The sequence below is a fragment of the Nyctereutes procyonoides genome, unplaced genomic scaffold (assembly GCF_905146905.1).
Source record: "Nyctereutes procyonoides isolate TBG_1078 unplaced genomic scaffold, NYPRO_anot_genome, whole genome shotgun sequence".
NCBI classification, from domain to species: Eukaryota; Metazoa; Chordata; class Mammalia; order Carnivora; family Canidae; genus Nyctereutes; species Nyctereutes procyonoides.
In genome coordinates this window covers 3,296,217-3,320,813 of record NW_026575036.1, presented here as the reverse complement: position 1 = coordinate 3,320,813, position 24,597 = coordinate 3,296,217, and the positions used below count along the sequence as shown (strand labels likewise).

Genomic DNA, 24,597 nt, shown 5'->3' with positions numbered 1-24,597 from the left:
ATCTTTTCTTGGGGATCCCTGGGTGGCGCAGCGGTTTGGCGCCTGCCTTTGGCCCAGGGCGCGATCCTGGAGACCCGGGATCGAATCCCACGTCGGGCTCCCGGTGCATGGAGCCTGCTTCTCCCTCTGCCTGTGTCTCTGCCTCTCTCTCTCTCTCTGACTGTCATAAATAAATAAAAATTTAAAATGATTTGCTTAAAAAAATCTTTTGTTGGTTACTATAATTTGCCTATTTATTTTTTCTTTTTATTTATTTATTTTATTATTATTTTTTTATTTTGCCAATTTAATTACAACTATGTCTTGGTCTGCTTTTGTTGATTTTGATGGGCGTTCTCTGTGCCTCCATGATCTGGATATCTGTTTCCTTCTCCAGGTTTGGGAAATTTTAAGCTATTATTTATTCAAATAAAATTTCTGCTCCCTTTTCTCTCTCTTCTTCTGAGATTCCTATAATATGAATATTATTACATTTGATGGAGTCACTGTGATCCCTAAGCTTATTCTCATTTGCATAATTCTGTTTTCTTTTTTTTGTTCAACTTCATTGCTTTTCATTTCTGTCTTCCAGGTCACTAATTTGCTACTTTGCTTCTTCCCTCCTGCTGTTCATTCCATCAAGTGCATTTCTCATTTCGTTTTATTGAGCCCTTTATCTCTACTATGTTATTCCTTATCTCTGTGTTAAGAGTCTTATTCATTTCTTCCATTCTTTTCTCAGGTTCAGTGAATATCCTTTTAATCATTGCTTTAAATTCTCTATCAGCCGTTACTTCTATCTGTTTTTGCTTAGGTCTGGCTATGGCTTGTATTATCCTTTCATTTTGGATAAATTTCTCGGTCTCCTCATTTTGCCCACATCTCTGTTTCTCTACTTTAAGAAAGTCAGCAATATCTTCTGCTTTTGAAAGTAGTGACTTCATGGTGAAGAGGTCCTGAAGTGCCTTGCAGTGCAGTGTCTCCTGTTCACCAGAACCTGGCACTTCAGTAGGGTATCCTGTGTGTGTTGCTTATGCCCTGCTGTTGTGTCTGAATCACTTTTCCTTTCAGGGCAGTTGTCTGCTCTGCCTTTCTGCCTCTTGTAGGCTGGTACTCAAATATTTTCAATGAATAGATTTAGAGACCTTTACATGTTATATGGTTATGTAGATGATCATATATAAGAGCTTAAGTTACTTTTTAATTTATTCACAGTGAAGCATTAAAAAAAGCAAAAGTTAAACTTTTTTTTTTTTAGTCACTTAAATGGCAGACACTAAAAGAGAACTCCTATTTGATTCTCTTAAAGAATGTGGCATAATGCTGTGAGTTGTACTTATTTTTCAGGTGGAAATATGAAGTATTGTCTACTCAGGTCATGATGGATATGGAAGTAGCTTCAGAATTAAGGGAAATTCTTGATGTGCAAAGAGAAGAGGATTTGATCAGAGGGGAGAGTTTCAGAGTTTGACATTTTGGAGTTAAGGGGTAATGAAATTTAAAATGTGATCATGCCTATAGCTGGGTGAAATCTAGTGATGATTAATTGATTGACATTGAAAAGAAACTGCAAAGAAGTTTCTTCCAAAAATTGGGTTTAAGAATTTCAGGCATTTATCCTTTGTTTTTCTGATAGAAAACCTGGGCTTATTAATTTCCTCAATAAATAGGATTATAAGTCAGAATGTAGGTATATATATTTAATTCAAGCTTAAAAATTTGTTAGAGATATAGCTAGGTCTTGAATTAATTGCTGAGTCTTATTTATTACTGTATTGGAAACTACAGTAATAGTGTTGCCTTTAACTGTAGGTACACAATTAAAAAATGTGAACACATATTTGAATTAAAAGATAAATTAAAATGAAATGTTTTGGTATTATTTTATATATTGAATTTTACACAATAAATTGACATTTTATTAAGAAGATAAGATTCTAAGAAAAGAATGAAACACAAGTAGAGAATATATAACTATAAAGACTAGTTTTTATATCTTTATGTTGTGTCCTTGGTACACTAAGCTATCTTTGACAACAAAAATGTCCTGCTTTTGTGATAGAGAGGCCCAGGAATGGAAAAAGATATAAGTAGCTATTGAATAATGCATTGGTTGATAGAAATGGTCAAATTATACAGTTTCCTAGTGGGTACCATTTTTCTTCATTGAGAGGGACACTATAAAGTTGGATGTTAATTGCTCCCACAAATACAGTTTTGCTCTTCACGATAAGCATTAAGACATGTCCTCGGAGCTCTGTGACTTCATTATACACCACCTAAAAAAGGATAGAATAATGAAAATATAAATCAGATATATTTAAATGCACATTTAAAAATACTGTTTTTAATAAAAATATTTAGCTGTTAATATCATTTAGCTTGGAATAGATTGTTTAATATAGAATCTTTCATTTCTAACTCTAATTCTGGAAAGCTAAAGTTTCTACTAACATAATGGAGTTTGATCACAGAATATTTCTCTAAGAAGCTTAGAATTTATTCTGATTCCATTAATAATCGTCCATCCCACATTTAATATGACTGTGAATTATTCTCTAGGAAGAAATTTAAATACTCATTGCCTTTTAACTGTCCTTGAATTTATTGTGCAACATGGGACCTTGAACACTATCTCTTTTTGTTGAAGACTAATGAAGAGAGTAGATTTCCTTGTGTTAATTTAGTGCAGTATAACAATATTTCCATCTACATCTGAAGAATTCATTCTGTGCTTATTTTATTTAAAATGGTTTAATTTTTAATTATAAAAACACATGCTTATTAAATATAAAAAAAAGAAAGGAAAATCTGTATTTCCACCCCTGGGAGATAATTATAGTTAACATTTCAGTGTTCTTTTTGTTTTACATATATAATTACTTTTTAAGAATCTGAGCTGTAATTTTGCTATATGTAGAGTTTTGGGTCTTGCTCTTTTTCACTTGCTAGGCATGTAAGTAACTAGTTTCTAAAAAGGGATCTGTTCAACTGTGTTTTATAATATCCAGGAACTAAGTCATGGGCATTACCACTGGGTGCCTACAGTAGTAAAGAAACTTCAAAAGTGTAGTACTATCAAGAAATTAGTTACCCATTATGAAGGGAGGGGAGAGCTGTGTATAAATCCAACATGGTTGCCAGGGAAACTACTTAGAACACATTAGAAAGGAGTTTCATATGTGGCTACAAACTTGCTTGCTTTTTATAGCCAAGCTACAAGACAGAAAGAAGAGTTCTCTATATATGTAAAAAAGAAGCAGAGGAAAAACTTGAGAGGGAAGCCCTTTGAGTCAGTTGGGAGGCTCCTCAGTGTATATGGATATGGTTTCTGGTCCACTGCATTGCATCTGTCTGGTATTTATGAACACACAAAATTATCGGTGAAATTCCATTCAAAATCAGTCTGATAGCTCCTCTGAACAATGATTTACTTATCAAGTAAATAACAATTCAATCAAGAGACATGAGACGCTATATGCCATGTGAATGCAATCTACCCTGCTTCATGTGACAGCTCCTGGCTACCTACTCTTCTAGCATCCTACTCTCATTCCAGACAGAAGATGATCTTTTCAGATCTTTTCAGTTTCTTAGGAATACTGATTCAAATTATTCCATTTTATTTATTGAGTTCCTCTGGGATAGTAGAAGATTTTAAGGGCTGCCTTAAAAATCTCAAAGCCCTACCACTTTAATTCATCTTCTTTAACAGCAACAGGATTCTCAGTATGGACTCTGAGCCACATCTCTTCCTGGACTCTTTTTTTTTTTTTTAAGATTTTATTTATTCACTCATGAGAGACACACACACACACACACACACAGAGAGAGAGAGAGAGAGAGAGAGAGAGAGAGAGAGAGAGAGAGAGAGGCAGAGAGAGAAGCAGGCTCCATGCAGGGAGCCCTCTATCCCGTGACTCCAGAATCACTCCCCGGGCAGAAGGCAGGCGCTAAACCGCTGAGCCACCCAGGAATCCCCTCCTCCTGGACTCTTATCTTTCCAAGACTTCAGAGTAAGTTCCTTTTCCTTTTCTGTACAGTGGCTATTTTGAACTATCTAAAATACCCTCCATTTTCCTTCACACAACACTTTCAGCAGACAAACTCATTTATTTTACAGAGTAAATAGATGAAGGGGTCCTCAAAGTGTTACTGTATGTGAAGGAGAAAAATGGAATAACTCTAAGCATTAGGATTTTGTGAAAGTCTGGTTTAAGAACTCTGTGAATCATATAAGTAAGATCTAAAGATATAAATTTCTCTCACACATAATAATTTATATTTATATGATTCTATTGTTAACTATATGTTTTCTCATTTGCATAATGGTGATAATAATATTTGCCTTTTAGCACTGTGGGGAAGAATAAGCGAGATAATGAATGCAAGTCTTACTGCAAAGCCTGGTACATATTGAACGCTAATAAATTATAGCTGAAAAAGATCCATCAAATAGACAAAGAACAGCTGTTTCTTGGTATTTTGGATTAGTTGTCTGGAGAAAACAGTTCCAGACAGAATTGAATCTCTTTGGTTTTTAGCAAGCTGAAATTCTCAAGAAATGACTTTGAGAATTAATTGCCTTTTGGTTAAAATACAAACATTTGAACTCCAGAAGTTATATTACCTTATATATTTCTTTCCCTGTGCTTTGTTATGCAAAAATTATTTTATGAAAAGTAACTGAAGTGTTATAGACAGGTAATCATTGCACATCATAGATGATATATATTTTAATTGCTTTACTGCATCCATAACATTGTTAAAAAAATTAGCACTCTTACTTGTGATGAGCACTGAGTAATGTATAGAAGTGTTGACTCACTATATTGTACACCTGAAACTAATCCCACATTGTATGTTAACTAGAATTTAAACAACAATTTTCTAAAAATAAGTAAAAAAGAAAAAAAGCACTCTTTTCTTATTGTGCAATGAATAATTAGTGGGTAATGCTAAAGAAGTACACAAATGATTATATTCTTTGAGACTTTTTCACCAAAGGCTTTAATATGTATTCTGTTGTCACATAAATAGAACCAAAATGCACAGCTCTTTCAATTTCACTTTATAATACTTTTTACCCATAGACATGCACCAAGTTCATTGCCTTCTGATAAATACTGAACTCATAGGTTTGAAATTACTACATCAAACAGAAAAAACTTTAGGGTACTTAACATCTGTTAACTTGGATATAAGCACTCATTGCATGCTATGTGACATGAGGGTATAGTAAATAATTCTAGAGTGTATTTAGTGTATTTAGAGTGACTTCAGTGGAAGGCTAATAACATGGAAACTGGAATGTGCCTACTGCTGGTGGGAAGGGGAGTGAGGAGGCAGGATAATGGGAAGGAGAGTTCAAAACAAGTGAGAACGGGAGAACTCTGTGGGTGAAGAGAAGGAGGGGCAGCAGCATAACTTAGTGGGGTCAATATGAGTTTTGGAATCTGGCAGTTCTGGATTTGAAAACTAGTTGCTGAGGGGGGCACTTGGCAGGATGAGCACTGGGTGTTATGCTATATGTTGGCAAACTGAACTCCAATTAAAAACAAAAAAGGAAAAGGGGATCCCTGGGTGGCTCAGCGGTTTGGGGCCTGCCTTCAGGCCAGGGCGTGATCCTCGGGTCCCGGGATCAAGTTCCGTGTCCGGCTCCTGGCATGGAGCCTGCTTCTCCCTCTGCCTGTGTCTCTGCCTCTCTCTCTCTCTCTCTCTATGTCTATCATGAATAAATAAATAAATCTTTTAAAGAAAAAAAAAAGAAAAAAGAAAGAAAACTAGTTGCTTAACCCTGGTTGAAATGTTTGACATCACGGCTCAATGTCTTTTTTTTTTTTTTTTACAAATATAATTTTCATCATGTTATGAATATCAAAATGAGAGGATGATACATATAACAATGGCTATGACTTACTGAGTATATCATATACATAGTGCTATCCTAAATAATCATGAACATTCTGCAAGATATTTTAAGGAATGTAAAACACATAGAATGTTCCTATTCTAATGTCCTTTTTAATTTTTTCCTTTATATTTTATAATAGAACAATAAGAAAGGAACACAATGTATAAAATACATTGACTATAACAATATAATCTATATTTCTAAAGAGTAACTGAAAAAAAGATAGTTTTTAACCAGATGCCAAAGGCAACAGAGTGGAAAAAGCAATGGCATTGGAGCTAGAATCCCAGCTCTGCTTCTTAAAAGCAGTAGGACAGTTCTGTGAGCATTCCAAGGGTCAGCTCCACCCTACCTTCAGCCCAGTCATGTCCACAACATGGATTTGTATATGATAGAGGTTTTCAGGGAGACTGCTAACAAAGTCTGTTGGGAATCACTCTGGGAAGTGTCAAGTAGACAAGCTAAATCTTGTAGCAAGAAAGTTTAGTATCTGAAGGGTGGATATGAGAGGGACCCTTGGCAGTATCCCTGACTCAGCCTTTCTCAATCTGGGTACTAGGGGGGGGGGGAGAGAGAGAGAGAGAGAGAGAGAGAGAGAGAGAGAGAGCGGGATCCCTGGGTGGCGCAGCGGTTTGGTGCCTGCCTTTGGCCCAGGGCGCGATCCTGGAGACCCGGGATCGAATCCCACATCGGGCTCCCGGTGCATGGAGCCTGCTTCTCCCTCTGCCTGTGTCTCTGCCTCTCTCTCTCTCTCTGTGACTATCATAAATAAATAAAAATTAAAAAAAAAATTAAAAAAAAAAAGAATTTGAGGATTCCCCTCAAATTCATCTTTAAAAAAAAAAAAAAGAGAGAGAGAGAGCGCTCTGAATAAAAATGGAATTATTTTCATGAAAAGCTTTGTAGGACATTGGTGATGCAGTGTAATATGCCCTTTGTATTCCTTTAAGAGATTTATATAAAAAGGAGAGTGAGGTCATTCTCTCCTACTTCCCAGAACATTGCACAGCTTTGGCAGTTTGAGAAATCCCAGTCATACTGAGAGGCTGATGTAGCAGTGCTCAGGAAGCAGAGCAGGGGAGAAGTTAAAAAGGTGGATGCTGGGCAGCCCAGTGGCTCAACAGTTTAGCGCCGCCTTCAGCCCGGGGTGTGATCCTGGAGACCTGGGATGGAGTCCCACGTGGGGCTCCCTGCATGGAGCCTGCTTCTCCCTCTGCCTACATCTCTGCCTCTCTCTCTCTCTCTCTCTCTCTCTCTCTCTCTCTGTGTGTGTGTCTCTCATGAATAGATAAATGGAGTCTTAAAAAAAATGTGGATGCCATGTGATAACTTAGTGGGTTTCCTAAAAAACACATATACATGGTTGCTAAGAGTGCACTGAAATAATTAAAGGGTTTGGCACAGAGAGAGGCCTGTATCACAGAGGGTGAGAGAAAGTAAAACCAGTCTTTATAAGAAATGCATTATGGAAACAAGAAGCATTATAATCTCCATGCATGTATATTTACTATTTTTTAAAATAATACAGATAGCTTGAAATAAAACATAAGTTCATTTAAACTCCTGAATTGTTAAGTGGCTTTTTGTCATTACATCCCTCCTGAGATTAGAAATGCTGAAGCATAGCATTAGGTCTGGAAAAATTTCTTGATGTTGATGTAGGGGATCTTGTACTCAGAAGATATGAAAACTAATGATATACTGTTGGGAGGATATATCTCTAGCTATTGACACCATGACAAATAAAATATCAAAAGATCTTTCCTTATTAACTTATAAATATATATATAGTTTTACATTTTTTACATGCATATAAAGTGTCACAAAACTACAGCAAATATTTATTTCCACAAATTTATTTGGAAACAACTAAGTATTAAAGATACTAAGAAGATAAGGTATTTTCCTCATCCTCAAGACATTTACAATATACTGGAAGAAAAAGCCTGTAAGAGTAAGTAAAAGATGTTAAATGTGGTATAAGAGTCTAGGAGGAGAGAGTGGTTCAGAGTCCACATTTGAGGTGAGCTTCAAAGTTGGCACAGAAGAGTGGAAAGGGTAAAGGGAATGAGCTCCATCACAGAGGTCAGAAGGACTATTCAGGGAATGACAAGGTGTCTTATGTGACTTGAAAACATGATTAGATATGAGGAAATAAAAGGTCAGGAGCACACAAATATTCCTGACTTATTTTTGATGAAGGTATAGAAGACATTTGTTGCATTGTTTTTCCAATAAATGGTGCTGAAGTAATTGGCATTCACAAGTAAGAAAAAATGAACTCCAACGTAAACCTCATACATTATTCAAAAATTAACTCAAAATGGATAATGGGCTTAAATATAAAATGCAAGACTATAAAACATTTAGAAAAATACAGGAGAAAATCTTTAGGACTTGGTGCTAGGTGAAGAGTTCTTAGACTTGTAGTCTATAAAAGGAAAAATTGATAAATTGTACAAAATGAAAATTAAAGACTTTTAATTTTCTTTCAAGGTCTTTCTCAGGAAAGACCCTGAAAAGAGAATGAAAAGACAAGCTATAGGCAGGTAGAAAGTATTTGTAAACCAATTATCCGACAAAGGCTACCATCTATAACATACAAAGAACTTTCAAAACTCAGCAGCAAAAATGCAAACCATCCAATTAGTAAATGAGCAAAGACATGAAGAGACATTTCACCAAAAAGGATGGTATATAAGTACATGACAAAAAGTTCGGCATCATTAGTTATTAAATAAATGCAAATTAAAACCACAATGAGGTATCATTCTATACCTATCAAAAGAACTAAAATTAAAAATAGTGATAATAACAAATGCTGGCAAAGATTCAGAGAAAACTAAATACATTGCTGGTGGGAGCGTAAAATGGTATAAAAAAGAGTATGGCAATTTTTTGCAAAACTAAATATGCCACTACCATATATTCCAGTAATTACATCTTAAGCATTTATCTTACAGAAATTACAACTATGTTTACACAAAAACCAATTATACATTACTGTTCACGACAGTTTTGTTTGCAATAGCCCAAGCCAGAAATAACCCAGATGTCCTCTAATGGGTGAACAGCATTATACTTCCATAGCACTACGACTATTCAGAAGTGAAAAGAAACAAACCTACTGATGCATGCAGCTCCTTGGATAGATGGCTATGGAATTATGGTGAGTGAAAAACGCCAATCTTGAAATGTTACAAACTGTATGATTCCCATTTATATAACATTTGCAATGACAAAATTATAAAGATGGAGAACAGATTACTAGTAGCCAGTGATGGGGAGAAGGGGAAGGTAGGCATTAGAGGGAGGGAAATGTCTGTGGTTATAAGGTAGCACCAGGAGTCCTTGTGATGGAATTGTTCTATACCTTGACTGTGGTGATGGTCACACAAACCTACTTTGAATATCCAATTCCCTACATTTTTCTGAGGCAAACCCTACATTTATTCCCTAGATTCCATCTCCTTTCATCTCCTTTGCACCTTGCTCAGATGATTATTTGTTTGCCTTTCTCAAGGCTGTCTCACCCACTGGATCCTCGGGTCAGAAATCTTAAAAAAAAAAAAAATTCCTCAACTCAACCTTTCTAAAGCATCCATATTTTCTTTCCCTGTGACCCCCAGAGTTTTGCAAAAGTCACTTAAAGTTTATGTTATACACAGGATACACTATGATAAAGTTATTAGATAAGGAAGACCAAGTAAAGGAAAATAAGGTTGGAGAAAATAAGATGAAGTCAGGGATGATGTTAGGCAAAAAAAAAAAAAAAACCCAAAACTCAAAACCCAAAACCCAAAAACCAAAAAAAACAAAAAACAAAAAACAAAAAGCCATCCTGGGCTCTTGCTTGGAAGCTAGCCACAATTTGAAAATTGGTTCATAAGTGCTTTAAAAGCAGAATCTGTATTTTCCAGTTCCCATAGTATCTAGAACAGTGATCAGCACATAGTGGCTATTTTGTGAAATGTCTTCCCTTTATGGAATAATGCTGCCAATTACTGCAAATTTTCCATATTTGGTTGTTAAGCTGAAAAATGGTAAGAAAAATACAAAGCGACTGGACAAGAGATGAATCATACTTACAATTTCATTATAAGTGGGGTCGGTACATTTTGGAACAGATTTTGTTTTCCTCCTACGAACTTCACTGGGATATGGTAAAAGATAAAATTCAACATGTGCACTGGGCGCAGAGCCATCTGGGAGATGCTGCAAAGGAAAATGGTTATAAATATTAATGCATGTTGCTATCAAAGAAAAAAATACATAGCTACTAAATACCGAGACCAAAGGCAGGATCAAAATTTATTACAGTACTGTTTATCAGAAAATAAGAGAACAATCAAAAGAAATACATCATTGCTCAAAAATATTCCCAAAGCACAGAGTAAAAGAGTAAAATTGTCCATTTTAAATTAAGTGTTGTGTCAGAGAACTATATTTAAAAGCCTATTAAATATAATTTACTTTAGTTTTTTTACAGTAAAAAACACATTTGCATTTTTGACAGAAATGGTCAAGAGATGAATATAAGCCACAACAGAGACAGGAACTAAGTGCCTCAGGATATTGTCCACCACTTGCAAATAAAAAAATTGCAAGTTTAACACGTAAAATAAAATTTTAATATGCATATATACATATTAAATAATATCACATTTAAGGTAGAATTTAATTAGAATATCAGTTAGACTTGCAACTTTAATATACTTACAAGATTTTAAGATAATTATAATTTTATTATCTAAATTACCCTGAAATATATCGGATAATCCTTTTCAAACTATGTACTATGGAACCTCCAAAGTTGCCTAAAGTGCTGCCTGATGGGTAGATCAATATTGTTGATGGCTAGATCTTTGGATCCCCTCTTCTCAGTTTGTCCTAAATGGCCCCCCAAATACCTCTCATCCCAGCTTCCCCATTCTGGCTTCAGAACTTCTCTCTTTCTTTTTCTACCTTTCTTTATTGTGGATAAGGATTGTGGATTTTCATTCTTTCTTTTTCTTTCTTTCTTCTCTTTTTTTTTTTAAAGATTTTATTTATTTATTTTACAGAGCGAGCACGAGAGAGTGATCCCACAAGCAGGGGAGCAGCAAAAAGAGAGGGAGAAGCAGGCTTCCCAATGAGCTGGGAGCCTGGCTTGGACTTGGGGCTCAATCCTAGGAAGCTGGGGTCATGACCTGGGCCTAAGGCAGATGCTTAACTGATTGAGCCCCACCCAGGTGCCGCTGGATATTTTTATGTCTTAATATTCATTTGAGGAATAAATCCACTGTTTCAAAAATTTGGAAACCACTGCACTTCAAAGAAATGTTTCACCTTTGTCATCTTGACCAAGTGGAGAGTAAGTCATACTAAAACTCTGTATATTTAGTTTGATAAAAAGAGAAATGTTTATATAATTTATATTTAAAGAGGATGGTTTAAAAGTCAAACTTGAGGAATTAAATGCTTTTTTTGTTGACTTCATTCTAACTATTAAATTGGTAATTTTCAACAAATACATTTTAGTGTTCTGAAGCACAGTGACATTTACATGTGAACATCCAGTACCATCTTCAATGTCATTAGCTTTAATTTTGTATCTTTCTTTAGCACTCAAGAAAGCATAGTGGAAAGTAAGAAAATATGATATTATTACAGTACTAATTTTTACTCAGTTCTAATTTACATAGTAAAAATTATATTAGGAAAGTTTGGCTCTTTTTTAGTACTCACAAATTAGATACAATACATCTGGATATATCATATGTCAAAATGCTAAGATTGTCAAAACCACTGCTTTGGATAAGAGCTCAAGGTTTCCTCCCCTTCTGAGGCCCTCTTCCAGGACAAAATGCTCAGTATATCAAATATATCAACGACATAATGGAATACTCAGTGACTCAAAAAGACATTGCTATTAATATTTGCTTTTGTTTTGTCTGATTTGGTTTGGTTTGGTTTGGTTTGGCTTGGGGAGAAAGATGAAGGGAGTATAATGTTTTGCTCTATATAATTCTCTCTTGTCCACCATGAGGATACTATACCTATAATCACTATATGTTGCAACTTAGTGGTTAGAATCATGGTACTGAAAATGGACTTTTTGATTGCAATCTGGGCCCCCAAATTTGCTAGCTATGTCTCTTTTGGCAGGTATCTTAACTTTTCAGTGGATTGTTTCCTAAGCTGTAAATGAGGATAAAGGCGATATATGCCTTACAGCATTCAAAGGATAAAATACACCATGTAATGTGAGGATAAGGGGTGAAATAGAGTAAGACTTAATAGATGTTTGATACTATTTTTATTTTCTATGAATTAAATTTACATTAAACATAAATATACTATATACACTGATTGGACAAGATATCCCTAATATACTATGGCATTTATGAACAGAGTTTCCTAATATTGACACTATCAACATTTGGTGCCACATAATCTTTGTGGTAGGAGGCTGTTCTACACATTGTGAATATTTTAACAGCATCACTGATCTATAGATTCCAATAGCAATATCTTCCTAGTTGTGACAATCAAAAATGTCTCCAGACATTGCTAAATGTCATTTGGGGGGCAAAATTAACCCTAACTGAGAACCATTTAGATGGTTCATTCATCCTTTGAATCCCAGCCTAGCGATCTGTATTTCTACCTGAATATCTTCTTGGTGCCCTTATATAAAATCTAACCACATCTATCTTCTATCCTTCTTTAACCTTTCCAAAACAAAATTTTCTAAGTTGTTCAACCTATATTAAGTTATACTGTTTGTCTTCTCTAGTGTCTCCTTTGTCACTGATTTTCAAATCCAAGTGTGTACTGAGATCAACATCCTCCCTGTTTGCCCCAGTTCATCTTCCACCACAGATCTTTATTTCCTAACTTACTGTAACTGGATTTTAACGACTTTTTATGCCCTCGTTTTCCCATCTCTTTCCTTCATTCATTCCATAGATCACTGTTGTACTTAACTTTTCTATTAAGCTGTTTTGATCATGTCACATTCCCACTGCCTGAAGAATAAAACCCAAACACAGAGAAAGATATTTTGCATACCAGCCTTCACCAAGCATTTAGCAATGAAAGGTCTGGGTTTCTGTTTCCAAGTTAATGTCCTTGACAAGGTCCTTGAATATCCTGAAGGTTTTAGAATAATAGAACAGCACGGGTTTCAATTTAAAATCAGGGGTATATTATATCTGAGCAGCACTGGGCTTATTCTGTCCTTAACAGATTTCAATGCAGACATTGACTTCTTGGGTCTTTCAGAGAGTCCTTCTTTGTTTTTTGTTTTTGTTTTTGTTTTTTCCCAAAGAAGCTGACTTATGGATGTTATTTTCTTTCTTTCTGACTCTCACCATATCCTGTTACTTAAAGATCACAGCTAATTTATTAAAAAAAAAAACTCTAGCTCTCTTATCAATACTTCTCATTTCATCCTTTGCTCTTATGTTTATGTGAATTAAATTCAACTTCAAAATGTTTAATAACCCATGCTTGTCTAAATGTTTTAACCTAGGATTTTTACTCTGGTTGGATTTTAGACCTTGACAAAGATTTAACACTTTGACCTGAGGAGTTATAAGGCTTGGAGATGCAGAGCTCTTAGTCTGATGCTCAGTCCAAACAATGGAAAGTTTCCTTGTATCATCCAGAGGGTTTCTTATTCACAGTAGATTGAAGTCAAACAGCGCTACACTTTCTTCTAGAATTCTGGCTAATATTTTTACTGTACTCAGAAGATCAAGTGAAGTCTTCTAAACCTCATTTTTGTTACTCATCCTAACTTTGAGTTCTATATATTCTAGTTATTGTGTTAAAATGTTTCTCACTTTTTATGTTTCTAAAAGTTTTATATATGTTATTTCCTTTATGAGCTTAGAAATTCTTTAAAAGACAAATTCGTCTTAATGTTTTACACTTTCCACCCTTAGCAATTCCTTTGGGCTTTGCTCCATTGGTTACTCACTATTCTACTACCCTAACCCCACCTTCAGTTCCTTTGTCCTAATCTTTCAAAGGGTCTCGAATCTCCAATGAAAAATTTAAAATCTTCCTTTGATATCGGGCTTACCTTTATCATATTCTTTCCTTTCCTTTCATAGTTCTGCCTTTCTTTCACAGCATGCCTTTCTTTCCTAGAAAACCTGTTCCTAACAGTGTATGGCACGCAGTGAATACTAAATAAATAGTTATGTAATGACTGAATGGGTGAGCTATATATTTATAGCATATAGCTCTTTGAAAGTACTCCATAGCTATTTATTGAATCATTATTTATAATGCAATATAAAATCTAGCAGTCTTCTTAACTTCCTAAGGCTAAAGTGGAATGTGTCTTAGATCTGTTCCCAAGGTTTACTCTGAATGCTTAGCTGTTTGATGGCATCCCTCTGCAGATGGAGCAGATCCTCACATGTGCTTTGTTGGGTTTCGTGGCTGATGGGGTATTCGTGTTAAGATCTGCTTTTTATGTCTGATATCTCAATAGTTCACTTCTAAAACTTTGATTTTATCTCATCACTCAGATCATATTAAACAATTAGATTCTTACTACCTTTCTTTACCCCTTTTCGTCTGCAACTGGAGCTAGACTGGATTTGTAACATAATTACTTATAATCACAAAAGCAATCTTTAGTCACCTTCCTCACATTCCCCTGAAGACTTGGTCTCTGATTGCTGTCTTCCTTTCCGGACACCTTGTCCAGTCTTCTATGACAGTCTTCTCTATCTCTCTGGACTTTTTCCACTTCACTCCTTAAAAAGAATCTCTTTAACAATAAGTACAACAATCTCCTTCAAGAGCTAACCTGACAATTTCTTGGAGGCCAACTAGATGGTAGAGTGTGAACTAAAATCATTTTTGTTCTCATGCCCTTACTCAACCTTGTGCAGTTTTCCCCTCTGTATACCCCATTTGTGGAATACATGAAAGAAACAAAAATAGGCACAATTTAATTAGAGACCTGCCTACTGGAGACCTTTGGGTGGAGGCTAGGTGCTAGATCCACATTTGCACCAAGTATTCCCTACAGAGGAAATATATATGTCTCATATATATGTGCTACTGTTTTTTCAAATATATGTAGGTCTTTTGTTAACACAATTTTAATATTTTAAAAGCACTACTGAATTTATAGTAGTTTATATTTTGTTTTACATTTCTTAAATTTATCAGATTTTTTAGGAAAAAAATTGTAAATTTTTCTAGTTGAAAAGATTGGAAATGAAGGCTTCAGCATATTCTTAGCATCACTGATGCAGACACTTCTTTTTCAACTAAGAATGAAGTATAGGAGATTCTTAGCTTGGTTATTGTTTTTAGGTTATAAAAATTAAGGTGCATATATATATATTAGTAAATCATTACTCACAGTGTTGACTTCTTAATGGTATTGTCTTAGGTGTATAAATAATTAAATATGCTAATTTCTGCCTCCCTTTCTTGCACTACTTTGCACACAGCATTTTAAATGGTTTTCAATGCTACTGCTGTTGTTTTTATGGTTAATGAAGTTTTATTCATGAATTCATGAATAAAGCTATTCATTAACCATAAAACTATATTGAAAAAGAGGTTAATTTATCAAAATTAAGAAAAAAAGGATAAACAGTAGCATATTGCTATAAAAACAAAGCATGATATAAACTGTGTAAAAAGTAAATAAAACTATTTCACATTGTAGGGTATGCTAGCAACCCTTTAATATTTTCATGAGTTTATGAAGAAGATACTCACTTTTCATATACAATAATAATAATAACTATCACATAATGAGTATTTATTTAAAGCACTCTCATAAAGTAAACTTTGAGCCAGTATTATGGTCTTTATTTTATTGAAAAGGCTTTATTATGACTTGTGCTCTTAACCACTACCCCTATATTGGGCCTCTACAAAGAATGCAAAGGAAACCACCAGATTCAAAGTAAAAGCACTTCTAGATCAAGTTTTATCAGAAATGTGATGAGGATAGATGCTTTAAAAATAACTTCTGTAGATTAATTTAAAGCTTAATTGTATTTAATAGGCTCTTATCTTTTTGATGAATAATTTATGAGAATTTCCCATCTAGTTCTTTTTTTTTAACTTAAATGTTTCCAATCATATGATAAGATAGGCTTTAGTAGAAATCAACTGCCGATGATTAAAATATGATAGTGCTACCAAAACCTGAGGTCTATGCCAGAAACAAAATAACAATAAAAAGCATTTTCCTCATCTATGTGCCTGCCAAATTGCAGGTCTGAAATTCAGGCTAGCTAACACAAAGAGGGTCTTTTTATAAAATGACAATGTGCAATAAAAGTGCTTGTGATATGTAGTTTGCTTAGTCCTTCAGTTAAAGAAATGGTGGGATGATCTTTCCAAACTTTCTGTGTGTGTTTGTTAATATAGAATGGGATGCATTTCAGGTCCTCCTGAATTAAATTAGGGTGATCTTCTGCTTCATTTCACACCAATAAAGGCTTTAATAGAATTATTGTCACTAATAGGTGATTTTCAGTAATTTTTTTCAACAATCAACTCAAAAATCAAACCACCATGTGTCTAACACTATGAGAGGTCGCAGAAAAGTTGCTAAACCATTTCTACTTTCAGAAATAAAAAACTCATGGGCATGATCATCTTATTATATACATATTAAAAAAATTTTAATCCTCAACTTGATGCAGTTAACAATTAGAAGCCAGTCCAGTAGATAGAATTCCTCTATTTTCTGACTCAATGCATAGGAATTGATTGCTTCTAAAAATCCAGAGTTTTAATTAGAGCTCCAGACTTTGCTACTAAAGTGTCTTGTGAAGTTTGGCAAGTTTTTCCATTTCTCAATCTTAATAAAATGTACGAAATAAGGCTTTAAACCTCATTTATTTTTTACAATCTGCTCCATAGAAAATGCTGAAGAATTGTTAATGAGTTAAGTGGTAATTAAACATTTTTTTTTACAATTGCACCAAACCATTCTAAATGATTTTAAATCCTCTAAACCTCAGCTTCTATCCCCCAATGCTAAGAAAGTTGCACAAATAAGAAATAGACTACATTTTGCTAATGATTATTGAGGAATTGTGAAAAACAGATGAGATACGGAAAGATTAGATTTATGATATTGTTATACTTCATAGTATAGGAAACTTTTTGCAAAAAACCCAGAAACTAGTAATTCAGAGGTAAAGTATTCAGAGTTTTCTACCTATACACCTCAAACATTGCTTGGATTCTGTCCTACTAAACAGTTTATCATGATTTAAATAAAGATACAGATATATGATGTACAGCTGTCAATAATCTATTCCATCCACTTACATGTAATTATTGATAGCTAAGGACTTTACTAATGTCATCTTATTGTTTTCTGGCTGTTTTTTAGTTCCCTGGCCGTTTTATTCCTCTTTTGCTGTCTTCTTTTGTGAACTGATGATTTTTTGTAATGCTATGCTTTAATTTCCCTTCCCTTTATCCTTTGTGATTTTACTACACAGGTTTTTGCTTTGTGGTTTTGCACCATGGGGCTTACATAAAACATCTTAAGTATAGGGGCACATGGGTGGTGCAGTTCTTTGGGCATCTGACTCTTGGTTTCAGCTCAGGTCATGATCTCAGGGTGGTGGAATTGAGCCCCGTATCAGGCTCAGAGAGGATTCTGCTTAAGATTTTCTTTCCCTCTACCTTTGCCCCTCCTGCCCCCTCAAATAAATAATCTTAAAAAAATTTAGGTATAATAGTCTGTTTATGCTGATAAATTTATTTCAATCACATGTGAAAACTCTACCCTTTATTTCCTCATCTTTTATGTTATTGAAATCACAATTTACCCCTTTTGATACTGTTTGTTCATTAACAAATTATTGTAGCTATAGTTAATTATAATACTCTTGCCCTTTAACCTTTATACTAGAGCTAAGTGGTTAGTACTCCATCGCATTACATTATTTGAGTCTCTGACTTTGTATACTTATTTTTGCCATGGGTTGCATATTTTCATATGTATTTATGCTATTAGTATCCTTTCATTTCAACTTGAAAAGTTTATTTCAGCATTTCTTATAAGGCAAGCTTAGTGGTGATGAGCTCCTTCAGCTTTAGTTGTCTAGAAAAGTCTTAAAAAAAAGAAAAAAAAGAAAAGTCTTTATCTTTCCTTCATTTCTGAAGGACAGCTTTGTCAGGTAAAGTATTCTTGGTTGGCATTTATTTTAGTTCAGTACTTTGAATATATCATTCCATTCCCTCCTGGCTGGTAAGGTTTTTGCTGGGAAATATGCTGATAACCTCAGGAAGGGTAAATTGTAAGTTACAAGATTTTTTTCCCTCTGACTGCTTTGAAGATTCTCTCTTTGTCTTTGATTTTTGACAGTTTCATTATAGTGTATTGTGAAGAGGATCTCTTGAAGTAGAGTTTGGGAAACTATGAGCTTCATGAGCTTAGATATCCAAATCTCTCTTCAGATTTGGAAAATACTCGATCATTATGTCTTTAATGTGCTTTCTGTCACTTCTCCCTTTATTATTCTGGAACTCCAATAATTCAAAGTTCTTGTTATGGTATCCTAGATTTGCATAGGATATCTTCAATCTTTTTCATTTCTTTTTTCTTTTTTTTTGTTCTCCACTTAATGGGTAATTTCAAAGTTCCCATCCTCTATCTCACAGATTCTTCTTCTGCTCGATCCATTCTACTGGTGATGCTCTCTGCTGCATTTTTTTTTTCACCTTTCATCTATAATATTCATTAGTTCCAAAATTTGCTTCTTTTTAAAAATTTTCTCTGTGATAAACTTCTCATTTTTCATTTATTATTTTCCTGATTTTGTTGAATTGTCATTTTGTGCTTTCTGTAATTTACTGAGTTTCCTTGTAAAGCTATTTGAATTCTTTGTATTATGCAAATCACATATATCAGGTCTTTGAGTTTGGTTAGTGGAAGATGATTGTGATCCTTTGGTGGTATCATGTTACCTTGATTTTTCATGTTCCTTGAGGTTTTGCATTGCTGTCTTCAAATTTGAAGTAACTATCAGCTCCTCCAGTCTTTACTAACCACCCACTTCAAAGTGTTCAGACTCGTGGTTTTTTCTACAATAGTGTGATGAAACTTGTCTGCAAACCTGGACTTCCACAAAGGCTCTTTCATCTGTGGATGACTATTAAAGACAATGCTTTCCAGGAACTCTCTGACCACTGACCATGCCTAAGAGGAACTGGAACCAATTCATGAGCCACTTCAGGGTTCTCAGCTGGGACTGTGGTCTGTGTGTCTATTATCTGGAACATAGGTAAGGGAGAGTCCTCCTGGATCCCTTGGTATATGCTCCCACAAACATACTTTTGTCTGTGAATGGATGCCAAATTTTTTGTTGTTGGTAAGGTATGTCTTTTGCAACTATGATGCTAATGTGACTCCCAAGTTGATTTCATGAAGAAATCAAATTAAGAGAACCAATGTCAGGATGCTAGCTTATGTTTTGTTTGTTTGCTTGCTTTTTTGTTTGTTTGATTGAGTTAGAATGTCAAATTGAGGAAGATTTGGATAAAGAATAGCAACTAGGATACAAGCCCGTCAGTAAAGGAGAGTGATTAGATAAAATCTGCATCATGTGGTGACCTGTACATTGATGGTTATGTCAGCTAGAGATATGGTTAGTATCCAGAGTTGTTGAATATTTAGAGACATAATCCTCAGCAGGAAATCACTCTATTTTCAAGTAAGACTGATGTGAAGGTCAAATATTTATCATTCTCAGATTAGTATCAAGTATTACAGGCAGCAGAATTCACAGAGAAAAGCTATTCATTTATAAATATAGCTCAAATTAAACTGCCCTGCATTGTGGCTATTTTTCTCAGTGATGTACACTTCAATGAATATTCACTTATTTAACAAACATGTATTAAGGACATAGTATTATGCTAGGCACTGAAGAGTGTACAAAATATATTTCTGACAATTTTTACGATCAGTATATTTTCAAATGAAACTACAAGATGAACCAAAAGATAAGTTTCAAGAACTGAGATAAGGCATCATTCAGAAAGGATGAGAGGTTTGAGCTGAGCCTGGAAGTTGAAATGGATATAGAAAGTAAACAGAAGGTAAGTAAAAGTATGATATAGGTTGCTAGAAGGACTAGAGTGTGTTTGGTAAAAAAAAACGAATGAACCATTTCGAACATAATATAAGTTTTGTGTGTGTGTGGTGGATATCAAGGTAGGTATGGCTAAACTGTGTAGTATCTTAAATATTAGGCTAAAGAGTTTGAGTTTTACAAAGGTTCTATTAGCATATTTGTTGATATGTTAAAAATGGAAATTTATTTTATTGATATGTTAAAAATGGAATTTTAGGATGTTTTGTGCAAAATGGATTAAAAGAAGTAGAAAACAAGGATAGGAATATAACAATCAATCAAAATAATCCACAGGTGAATTAATAGATAATATAGGATAGGATTTTGGCAATAATAAAAGTGACAGGGAACTAAAATGATTTGCTGATGGGATACCTTGGTGGCTCAGTGGTTAAGCATCTGCCTTTGGCTCAAGGCATGATCCTAGAATCCCTGGATCAAGTCCCACATCAGGCTCCCTGCATGGAGCCTGCTTCTCTCTCTGCCTGTGTCTCTGCCTCTCTCTCTCTGTGTCTCTCATGAATAAATAAATAAAATCTTTAAGAAAAAAATAAAAGGATTTGCTGATGATTATACATAGAGGTACTGGAACAAGTTAAAATATAGAAAATAAATAATAGAGAATTTTGATCAAGGTTACTTGAGATTGGTGTAACAATTTTTTGAAATAAGTAGATAAGAGTGAGAGTTGATTTTAGTGAAAAGTAGAGAACTATAATTTAGAAATATTGAGTTTAAAGAGATGGCAAGATATCAGAATGCACATGCCCATCAGACAGTTGAAAATATGTAAACTGAGTTCAGAGAAATATTTAAAGTAGAGATATAAATTTAGGAGTAATTCACATAATCTTCGAAGTCACAAGACTAAATGGAATTTTTGAGGAGATCAGTTTGAAGAATTAAAGCTCTGAATACTGGAAACTCTTCTCATTTAAGGACTAAAGGTGAATATGCCAGTATTTATTAAGCCACTACATACATTAACTAGTTTAAATTTATAAAAGCTAAGGAAGCCTAAGAAAGAGTGCTATCAAAGAAGTTTAGAGAATAGATGGACAGTGAGGTTTCATGAAAATTCCAAAATAGTAAAGTTCACAAAGGAAGGACTAGTTAAAGATACTGATGTTGGAAAGAGATCTATTATCATTAGCATATGATTTATTATAGGTTTAAGAACAATTTATGGTTTGCTTCATTAAGAGATAATTGGTAATCTTTGAGGGTCAGTGTTTCCTTGGTAAAAAAAATCAATATCTATATCTAGGTTGGCTAGTTTTCACTATCCACTGCTTTGCATCATATCCTTTGAAATAGGAGACTGATGTCATAATGGGCCAACTCTAGAAAAATAATTTTTCATTAATGAAACATAAGCCAAATACAATTGGGATAATTATTATTGGAAAGTTGCCTTTTATCAAGAAATTGATGTTGGTTTAGATTGAAGTGCATCTAGGATGGAACAATGACAAATTTCTGTTAAAAATCTAGATTAAAATATTGAATTGGGATAGGCAGAGGACTTAGCCAAGTTAGTTTTAAAAGGATACACAGAACATTGTTGTTTTTATATGTTGAGCATTGCCATCATGTGTGCTTTATTCTCACAGCCTCTTTCTTTTAAAAAATATTTATTTATTTTATTTGAGAGAGAGAGAGCATGGGCACGAGGGGCAGAGAGAGAGGGAGAGAGAATCTTGACCATATTTCATGCTGAGCATAGAGCCCAAGGCAGGCTTTATCTCACAGCTCTGAGATCAGGACTCAAGAGAAAACCAAGATCAGCTCCTCAACTGATTGTGCATCCAGGCACCCCTTTTTTCTTTTTTAGAGAGAGAGCAAATGTGTGAATAGGGGTGGTGGGGGAAGACAGAGGGAGAGGGAATCTCAAGCAGACTCTGCTGATTGTAGAGTCTCACATGGGGCTTCAATTAAGGACCATGAGATCATGACCTGAGTTAAAATCTGGAGTCAGCCGCTTAACTGACTGAGCCATTCATGTGCCCCTCAAAACCCTCTTTTGTTAACTTTACTAAATCTAAGCGTTTTCTCTAATAGGCACCATAATTTGCTTATTGCCATGTACTGAACTCATTATATGTAGAGTGCCACTTGTAGGGTATTTAACCACTTGAGAAATGTTTCTCAAAATGTGGTCCATGGACCACTTGTGTCAAAGAGCCTTCTGGAATGCTCATATTGGAATCAAGAGAGAAGAAAACAAGTCTAGATATGAAAGAACAGAGGGATATATGAGATCGAGATGCCTGTAAAACACATAGAAATACCAACCTACAGGTGCCTGAGTGGCTTAGTTGGTTAAGTACCCAGCTATTGATTTTGGCTCAGGTCATGATTACAGGGTTGTGAGATGAAGCCCTACATCAGGTTCCACACTGGGCATGGAACCTGCTTGGGATTCTCTCTCTCCCTCTCCTTCCACCCTTCTGCCCCTCCCTACTCATGTACACTCTCTTTCTCTCTCTCTCTCTCAAAAAAAAAAATACCAACCCATAGTTACAGAATCAATCACTGGGAATTGCACATAGGAAAGTATATTTTATTTTAAGATTTATTTATTTATTCATTAGAGAGAGAGAAGCAGGCTCCTCGCAGGGAGCCTGATGTGGGACTCGATTCCAGACAGGGGACCATGCCCTGAGCCAAAGGCAGATGCTCAACTGCTGAGCCATGCAGGTGTCCCAGGAATGTATATTTTAAAAGTAAGAACCTCCAAGCTACACATATACATTAAAATTGTGAGAAAATTTTTAAATAGAAAATAAAATGTAATGAAATGTGTGTGTGTGTGTGTGTGTGTGTGTGTGTGTGTGTGTGTTTAGCCAGGGGTTCTTATCAATGTATTTGAGTCTACTTCTTTCTCTCCTGTTTCTTTTCTTTTCTTTTTATATTTATTTCAGTGCATTAAAGGTCCAAATGTGTGTGTGTTTTAAAATCTAGTACCCGAGCCGCGCTGTTGTGCTGTGGGGAAGAGAGACAGATTTGTAAACCCCAGAGCGAGGTTCTGCCTACCCTAGGCCGCTGCAGGGCGGAGACCCTGGGTGAAGCCACCATCACCATGTCTGACCAGGAGGCAAGACCTTCCACTGAGGACTTGGGGGATAAGAAGTAAGGAGACTACATTAAACTCAAAGTCATTGGACAGGTTAGCAGTGAGATTCACTTCAAAGTGAAAATGGCAACACATCTCAAAAAACTTAAAAAATCATACTGTCAAAGAAAGGGAGTTCCAATGAATTCACTCAGGTTTCTCTTTGAAGGTCAGAGAATTGCTGATAATCACACTCCAAAAGAACTGGGAATGGAGGAAGAAGATGTGATTGAAGTTTATCAGGAACAAACAGGGGGTCATTCAACGATTTAGATATTCTTTTTATTTTTTTTCTTTACCCTCAATCCTTTTTTTATTTTTAAAAATAGTTCTTTTGGGATCCCTGGGTGGCGCAGCGGTTTAGCGCCTGCCTTTGGCCCAGGGCGCGATCCTGGAGACCCGGGATCGAATCCCACGTTGGGGTCCCAGTGCATGGAGCCTGCTTCTCCCTCTGCCTGTGTCTCTGCCTCTCTCTCTCTCTCTCTTTCTCTCTCTCTCTCTCTCTCTGTGACTATCATAAATAAAATAAAAAAAATAGTTCTTTTGTAATGTGGTGTTCAAAACGGAATTGAAAACTGGCACCCCAGGGATCCCTGGGTGGCGCAGCGGTTTGGCGCCTGCCTTTGGCCCAGGGCGCGATCCTGGAGACCCGGGATCGAAACCCACGTCGGGGTCCCGGTGCATGGAGCCTGCTTCTCCCTCTGCCTGTGTCTCTGCCTCTCTCTCTCTCTCTCTCTCTCTCTGTGACTATCATAAATAAATAAAAAAAAATAAATAAAAAAAAGAAAACTGGCACCCCATCTCTTTAAAACATCTGGTAATTTGAATTCTAGTGCCCATTATTCATTATCACTTGTTTTCATTGTGCTGATTTTTGGTGATCAAACCTCAGCCCCCTTCATATTGCCCTTTCCTTTTTAAAAATTACATGTGTGAACAGAGAGGCCACCTTTTCCAGGACTGTGCATTTTCAGGCTTGTGATAAATAAGATTGACCAATACGAGTGTTCATGATGACTTTCCAATTGGCCCTGAAGTTCTAGCATGTGATTGCTTCACTCCTGGACTATGACTTTCAGTGGGAGATGGAAGTTTTTCAGAGAACTGAACTGTGGAAAAATGACCTTTCCTTAACTTGAAGCTTCTTTTAAAATTTGAGGGTCTGGACCAAAAGAAGAGAAATAGGCTGGAGTTGTGAAGACAGAGATGATGAGAGTAAATGACTAACTCCAAAGATGGCTTCACTGAAGAGAAAGCATTTTAAGATAAAAGTCTTGTCAGAAGATCCCAGAAAACTTCTAATTTTCACTAGCAGTTAATAAAGTTATTCATGCAGAAGTGTATTCAACAGAACACTGCTCTTTTTGATTTTATTTGTACTTTTTGGCCTGGGATATGGATTTTTAATGGACATTGTCTGTACCAGCTTCATTAAAATAAACAAAATATTTGTTAAAAAA

At 35.3% G+C, this 24,597-nt stretch overlaps 1 protein-coding gene and 1 pseudogene across 7 annotated transcripts in view; one reads left to right on the top strand and one right to left on the bottom strand.

The window, feature by feature from the left end:
• Nucleotides 1–279: 279 nt before the first annotated feature.
• PIK3C2G (phosphatidylinositol-4-phosphate 3-kinase catalytic subunit type 2 gamma) overlaps nucleotides 280–24,597 on the bottom strand; it is a 355,918-nt gene continuing 331,600 nt past the window's right edge. For 6 of the 7 annotated variants that reach the window (XM_055318866.1, XM_055318867.1, XM_055318864.1 and 3 more), the window contains 2 exons: nucleotides 9,983–10,108; nucleotides 280–2,258 (listed from right to left, as the gene is read on the bottom strand). In XM_055318866.1, the coding sequence (XP_055174841.1) occupies nucleotides 2,106–2,258; nucleotides 9,983–10,108 (279 nt within the window). In that variant the 3' untranslated portion in view covers nucleotides 280–2,105. Of the gene's footprint in view, nucleotides 2,259–9,982; nucleotides 10,109–24,597 lie in introns of those variants that run through there. The other variant, XR_008663575.1, reaches the window with a different exon arrangement.
• On the top strand, nucleotides 11,089–23,503 carry LOC129505659 (small ubiquitin-related modifier 1-like; annotated as a pseudogene).